General features: G+C 38.1%; 1 protein-coding gene across 2 annotated transcripts in view; it reads right to left on the bottom strand.

The window, feature by feature from the left end:
* Window positions 1-2,207: 2,207 nt before the first annotated feature.
* LOC101242985 (armadillo repeat-containing protein 2-like) overlaps window positions 2,208-7,670 on the bottom strand; it is a 15,369-nt gene continuing 9,906 nt past the window's right edge. Inside the window, exons 13-18 of one of the 2 annotated variants that reach the window (XM_018814484.1) lie at window positions 6,397-6,615; window positions 5,763-5,909; window positions 5,302-5,415; window positions 4,629-4,761; window positions 3,322-3,467; window positions 2,208-3,047 (exon numbers count right to left, since the gene is read on the bottom strand). In XM_018814484.1, the coding sequence (XP_018670029.1) occupies window positions 2,848-3,047; window positions 3,322-3,467; window positions 4,629-4,761; window positions 5,302-5,415; window positions 5,763-5,909; window positions 6,397-6,615 (959 nt within the window). In that variant the 3' untranslated portion in view covers window positions 2,208-2,847. Of the gene's footprint in view, window positions 3,048-3,321; window positions 3,468-4,570; window positions 4,762-5,301; window positions 5,416-5,762; window positions 5,910-6,396; window positions 6,616-7,670 lie in introns of those variants that run through there. The other variant, XM_026837211.1, reaches the window with a different exon arrangement.

The following is a 7,670-nucleotide window of genomic DNA, read 5'->3' as shown; positions in this document are numbered from 1 at the left end:
ACATTAAAAATTTATGTCTGCCATTGCAAAAATTGCTCTTCTCTTCTCACCAATAAATGTCATACCAATACACTAACAAGTTTCCTATACGGTACTACATAGCTGAATGAACTTTTTCACAATTGTAAAAGAAGCTGTATGTCATAAGATTTTCGCATACAGGAAATAACAACTAAACCAAAACATGCGTACGACAGTTCGTGAAATTTCTCTGAATCTGTCGCTGTTTTTAGTTACGTCTTACTGGCATAAACCACATAACTGTTTGTCTCCCTAAGGCTTGTGCTAATATCGCTGACGAAGCATGTTCGCCAAGACTGACAGCTCGGCAAATAAACGAGTTGTATGTTTAGTGCAAGTCCATTTTCAAAATTAATGTACCGGCCGTTTGGGTGCCAATGCCGCAACTGAAATATACATTCGTAGTACAAGCAAATGACAACATTTGATCGTTCTGGTACAAGCAAATGACAACATTTGCTAGTTCTTGTATCGAAACCCTAATGCAAATATTTCGGGAAGTAAACTTGGGCCTATAAATTTTATAGCGGCATTACAAAACACGTGTGCCTTTTTCTGCCTTGCGGCATTTTAGCGATAGCAATCTAACGTACATAAACTATTGTTGCACTTAATAAAGCCCTTTCGCCGCTATCTGTAAGTAATCACTTTCTTGTGTGGGTCAACGAATTTCGCTGTAACAAGCCCGATCTTTCAACTTCGCAGCTGACCGAGTAGAGAGAGATTGAAGACAAAACCGTTCAGTAATTTTCCTCTATCGCCGGCCTGACCAGCAGTACACTCGAAAACAAGTGTGGTGACGCTGCCAGCCAATCAGATTTGTTCGCCGGCACCAGCTGATCGGGACCGCGCAATAAAGAGAATTAAAATCTCCTCCCGAGTCTTTCTTCTATTCTCTTTGAATGGCGGTCCCGCTTCATTGAAGAGGTGGCGCAACTTTTGATGGCGCAATAAGGGAAATCAGGACATGAACACCCCGCAGTTTTCCAAACGAGCAGAGTAACTACATTCGGAAGTTTCACGCGGAGTACACATGCTAAATATTACTAACAGTTACCCAATTTTATTTAATAAATTTTCTACTTAAAATTTCCACAAGATAATTGCACAACCAAAGGTTAAAGTTGATCTAATTTAAATTATTTAGCCATTTTTAAAAAGCAATTGACGGCAGTAAACGCGAAAACACTCAAGATGTAAATATGCCGACTCAAGATGACAGATGTAAATATGTTTTGTAACAAGGCAGCGCGATATTAAATATGACGTACATCGAATTTGAAAATGCAGCATCGCCCCGAGAGAGATACAACCAATTCTATGTATATCTGATAATTAACCACGCATTTCGCTGTAACCTAATAAGACTTACAATACGAATCTATGATCATTATATTACCGTGCTGTTTTGATTAATATTTATTAAACAAAATAAATATTCAAGGAAATAAAAGAATTTATGGTTCCTCGCGCCACTGCCCTGAAAAATTACGCCAATTTTTACTTAAAATTTTCCATTACCCTAAATTAGGACGATCGATATTTCGCAAGAGAATCGCTTATTGCATCATAAACAGTAAACACAATGTCTATAAATACATTCAAAGTATGTAATCAGAATTTTTATGTTGCCACCACAATTTTTCCGTCCGACGATGATCAACAGAAGCGTTTCATTTTTGACGTCATAAAATCGTAGACTTCCTATTTTAAACAGCCATCGACCCATTTACGTGCCTAGCAACCGAACAATAAAACCCCTCGAATTGCTGTTGCGTCACGATCGCAAGTTCTAACTGCTGAAAAACAACCGAATCAACAACTCAAAAGGCAGATGCGAGGGAAAATGGGTCAGAACCTGTCTTGTAGGAGTGTGTTCGGCTGAAAGAACTAAATTTATCTTAACTGATTTGAATCAACGCTCAAATTGTAACTTTGATTAAAACTTTACTTGAAATTTTTGCTTAGTGGATTTTGTAAGAAAATTAAAAGCGGTTTCGCAGCGATCACTCTCTCCAGCTTGTGTGAAATGTGGATTAAATTTTCCTTGTCAAAAATCGTTTCGAACCTAATTCAGTAAAACTATAAACACTTTACACCAAATTTCTGGCTATCCTTAAATTTTAGTTAAATAGAAATAAAATATTTTATGTAAACCTGCTTTAAATGACCACTGTGAACTCGAATTCCATGAAATTTGCGAAACTTTCTTTGAAAACGGGTAGAAAAAATTACAGTGCAAGAGAGACCACAATATAGTGTACAAAATAAACTCTGTAAAAAATAACGGATCGAGCACCGAGCTATGGCAAACAAGCGGTTATAAACAAACGGTTATAAAACTACTGGGCGATGCTTTGGCCTGACAAGCAACAGACGAGCTGCCACATTAACATTTCACCCCGTTTTAAATTTGCGGTCCGTTTCCAAGTAAACAAGTCGGAGCAGTGGGTTTACCGGTTTTCGCCTAACTTACAATGGGTAGAAAAGGAAGATCTTTACATTTTTTCCGAAGCATGCCCTATTAACGCTATGTTAGATGGTGTACATCCTAAACAGTTCTAGTTGAAAGTACGATTAAAAAAAAGCATAAAATAAACTCTCTGCCAACTCCAGGCTATACCCAGATCTAATTAATACTGTAGTGCGCTTATAACACTCTGATAAGTTAAGGTAAGAAAAAGATAAGTGACGTCATGGAGGATGACGTCATACTGACGACGTAACGATCCAAGGAACACATTTTCATGAAACCAATCCAGGAATATATGAGTATCCGAAACTCTACAGGCAGCGAAGTGACGTCACATGTTGATGACGTCATCATCACGTGCCTTCCACGCTTGAATGGTCGCTGTCGATTGGGCGATCGAGCGGAACCAGATTGGATTCCTTCCGTGACGTCATTGTAGCCAGTAGCGGTTTCGCGAATTCGGCGAAATCCTCCGACCACGATGCCAGCAGGTAATCACGTGAATCTTGATCACGTGACGTGACGTCACAGCGAGCACACACAGAATCGTAATCTGGAAAAAGAGGAAAGAAAATATATCGTGCCCGGGCTTGAACCTATAATAACCTCGGCTAAAAAACAAGACGTTTTTTTCTGACAGATCCAACGCTTAGATGCAATTGTAGAAAGGAGTTTCTTAGGGTATTTTATCCTTATAAGAGTGAGGTCCTACGGCGAGACACGCCATGTGCCCTGGAATTTTAGGCCACCATGTAGGACCTCAACCACATAGAAGAAAACAGTAACCGTTTTCATCTGGGATTTTTACATAAGATACCACCAGGTACCAAGGAATTCTTTCAATATTTCAACAACGGCATGACATTCGTCTACAAGTTGTCGACCACCAGATATTAAGTTCCATATGAGTTGGCACACCACGCCACCGATCCTCCACTCCGTTGGTGCAAAGTCTTTCAACACGTCAATCAATCTGTGTGTAAACGTAAGAAGTACTGGTTAATAACGATAGCTTTGATATAGTAGAGTGAGTGGAGATGGGACACCTTTAGTACATAATATTAAAATATCCTGATCGTGTTTCAAACAATTAACAACGGTGAATGGAAGTCGTGAGGATAAGGTTTCAAAATTTTTTTAAATGTTCTTTGTTTACTGCCAAGTGGGACGAGAAAATAAAATGAAAAAGTGTCCCATCTTCTTCCACCCCACAAAGATACATTCGTGGTAAATCGTAAGCTGGAACGAGGTGTATTCGTGGTAACTCGTAAGCTGAAACGAGGTCGAACCAAAAATAACTATAGTAAGCCCCATGCGGTAGTAGTTTGCTTAGAATTCACGTTTTTTTCTTTGCTTTAAAATGTCGGGATACAGATGTTTTTAAAATAAATAAAATACAAATTCGATTTTACTTACTACTAACCAAACGCTAGACCATAGTCATTATTTATGGCCTAAAACCTCTAAACCGTGGCCGCTAATAAAATTCCGTCAATTCCCTCATTTTGTTGGCCTTGAATTTGTGGCTTTAAATTGTGGGTTATATATTATAACCGCACGCATTCTTAATGCGTATAACAATTTTCAACTGTGACGTCATAATTGTTATGTGCGACCGAGTCAACATATGACGTCACATCGACGTGCGCGCAATCACGTAGAGTAGGATGGGGAAAGATGGGACACCTTTAGCACATAATATCCAAATATCCTGATCGTGTTTTAAACAATTAACAACGGGTTGGGAGTCGTAAGAATTTGGTTTTGGTTTTATATTTTATTGAGTGTTCTTTGTTTACTACCAAATAGAACGAGAAAATAGAATGAAAAGGTATCCCATCTTCCCTTACCCTACTATATAATGTAAAAAAAAACACATAACAAAAAAATGTAAAAAGTATAGCAGGGTGGTAAAATAATACAGGCTTTCATTCTTTTTTCCCGGCTCGTTTGGCAGTAAACAAAGAATTTTTACAAAATTATGTACCGTAGCCGCGCGACTGTTAAAAGTCTTATTATTGTTTAAAATAAAATCAGGAAATATATGATTTATGTGCTAACGGTATCCCATCTTACCCCACTCTACTATAGAAATTTAGCAGACATAAAAATGTTACAGTAACGGCTGCTATACTTCAGCAAGGCTCCTTCCTGTACGACGGGGTTGCGTTTATCAACATCTGTGCTCACGTTCACCAGTATACCGCATGCGTAGTACGCCACCTGACGGTCGGATGAATCCAATAATGCGACCATCATCAAATCGACTAAGAAATAGAAAAAAATGCGCGGTAATTGGGTGAATAAATGAATTTGACTTATTTATCCTTGCGTGGCGGAGAACATAAGTCGTTATGACATGGGTGTTTTGTTTCATACACCTCGTGCTCGCTTACGAGTTACCGCGTATTTAAATTTGTAGGTAATTATTATTTTTAACTTTTTTTTATATATTTTTGTAATATATTACAATTCAACAACCCATTAGCGACCACTGGGCATGGTAGCAGCAACGAGCCTCGAACACTTCAAATCTGTGCTACAGGCGTCTACGCTAATCACGTTTTCCTAACGGCCTTCTCTTCGATATTTAAAATTATTTTTTTTGCTAGCATATTCATACATGGCAGAAAATTCATACCATGCTACGTTATTCAAAGAAACAAAAAAATGAAAAACTATACTGACAGGGCCAATAAAACCAATAAAATCGGGCAAAATTATTATGCATACCGACATTGCAAAGTCGTTTTCAGGCAGAATTCAAAGTAAAACAACAGTCGCGTAAATGTACAATCAATACAAACCTTTATGCTGGTGCAGTAGGTCTCTTACATCCTTGTATCGTGTAAGGTTGCCAAATACTCTGCAAACTTCAGCGACACACGCCATGTTATCTAACATCATTAACTTTGACAGACCTAGGACCAAAAGGTACAAGGATCAAGCACAGTGTAAGGGAGCAAATTTTAACGGACTAAATTCGCTGTAATTTATCTAGGTTCCATGGCATGCCATGCCGTAGGACCTCATGTATAGAAAATATAAATGACCATATTTTTAATGGGATAAAAAAATTATACAACTTGTTTTGTATACTAGGTATGAAACTCGACAGCAAGCAGAAGATGTTTCTGAAGGATTTTTATCAGTTGATGCCGTGAAGAAACACCCATTTTATACAAAATACAAAACGGTTGTAAGAAGTCAGACATTTTATGCAATTTTTAGATTATTTGTATAAATAAATTACGAAGGTGCAACTTACACACTGCTATCTGTAGCCTGTTGTTTGTCACCGCGCTCCCCGCCCCCGACACGCCCCTCACCAGTTTATGGTCATAGAAGGAAAGGTTACTCAAGGTCGCGAGTGAATTCACAACTAATTCCTCCGAATTTTCAACAGACGTTGTTTCTGTCAGAATTTATAAGATTTATGGGTGAAATGTATTTTCTTACTCCAGGATGAATACTGAATAAATGAATCTTATTGTTACCTCACATAGTGCGGCAATGATAGTTATAAAACGGGTGTTACGTTTCATGCACCTCGTGCCCACTTATCTTTTTGGGTGTTTTTCCTTTATTTAGATACAAGATAAGGCAGTAGTGGAACACATTGAATGATTAGGTGGTGATACGGCACTATACGACTAAAGTTCAAAGTTCAAAGTAAGACGGGATACGAAATTATTGCCTAAACATATAGTATTGTGGGGTAAGATGAATACAGTTAGCACCTAAATCCCAGATTTCCAGATTGTGTTTTGAACACGCTCATTTAGAGACGCACGGCTACGATTATGCTAATTTGTAAATATTTTTGTTTACTACGAAATGAGACGAGAAAAGAGAATAAAATTGTCTCATCTTACCCCACCCTACTATGGCACTGTTCTTACCTAGAATATGCAGTAGCATCTGCAGACATCGATCGTCAGCCGCTACAAGAGGACCAACTTTTTCACCTAGCGACAAATTCGCAATAACGCGGATTACTTTTACGACCACGTCGGTAGCGTGCGACTTGTCACGTGACTCTGCTACGTCATCGTTTGTGACGTCATCAATATAATCTTCAATGACGTCAAGCATTACAGAGAGGCAGTCGTGATTTTCATCTGCGCGAGAATAGCACTGTTACGTCATAAGATCGTTATTATGTCATAATAAGAAGTGGGAGTGATAAAAATTAGATTTTATATTTTTTTAAATGTTTTTTTCTAGGTTATCGAATTTTGTTAGAATTAGAACTAGCTATAACAACTCTCAAGGCAGAAAAAGGTAACTAAATTTCCAAAGCCGTAAATTTGATGCTATCAGGTTACAGGTAGTAATTTAAGGCTGACAAAATTAGGGGGTTAGACACTTTAGGAGTTGGTAATTCTAAAAATGTATTTGCACTTGAGCTACAATTTGGGATTTAGGAATTGTCAGACTTGTATTTTATGTCTTGCAATGTGGCTTAATGATTTGAGTGTATTTTAAACAAAGGGAACAGGTTCAATGCTCAATACTGCCACTACTGTGGGCGTATGTGTCATAGGGCAGCAAGACATTAACAGATATTGCTTCAACCCAGTGGTCACGAATAGTGGTTCAAAAACTTCAAATGTCAGCCATAAAAACATATATGGTAACTTGTAAGCAAGTACAGAGTGTATAAAATAGAACACCCTGTTTTATAAGGAGTCTTTGACCTGTTGCAAGCTGCTTAATAGGTGTTACTAATTCGTTTATTTTCTGTGTTATAATTTTTTCAGTTTTATTTTTTAAAAGCCATTTAGTCAACCTATTATAGACCACTGTTTTGGAGTAATTGTTGTTAACTGTTGCCCAAGAACACATACGCCCACAATGGCAGCACCGAAAGGCTTGAACCAATCACCTTGGGTTGCATATAAGCACGGACAAATGCCAGAATATTAGCAGCAACAAGCTTTGAACCCAAAACCGTAAGGTTACATACAACCACAGACAAATACGCCCACAATAGTAGCAGCTGCGAGCCTTGAACTCGTAACCTCCGGATTGAATGTAATGTCAATGTAACTGTAACTTTATCCTCGCGTGGCCCGAAAACAACAGTCATTATAACACAGGTTTAACACCCTTGCCAGCTTGCAAGTTACCATGTATGTTACTTTGTGAGTGATTATTTTTTGGGGATTTTAAT

Source organism: Ciona intestinalis, chromosome 12 (genome assembly GCF_000224145.3).
Source record: "Ciona intestinalis chromosome 12, KH, whole genome shotgun sequence".
NCBI classification, from domain to species: Eukaryota; Metazoa; Chordata; class Ascidiacea; order Phlebobranchia; family Cionidae; genus Ciona; species Ciona intestinalis.
This window is presented reverse-complemented; position numbering and strand designations above follow the sequence as displayed.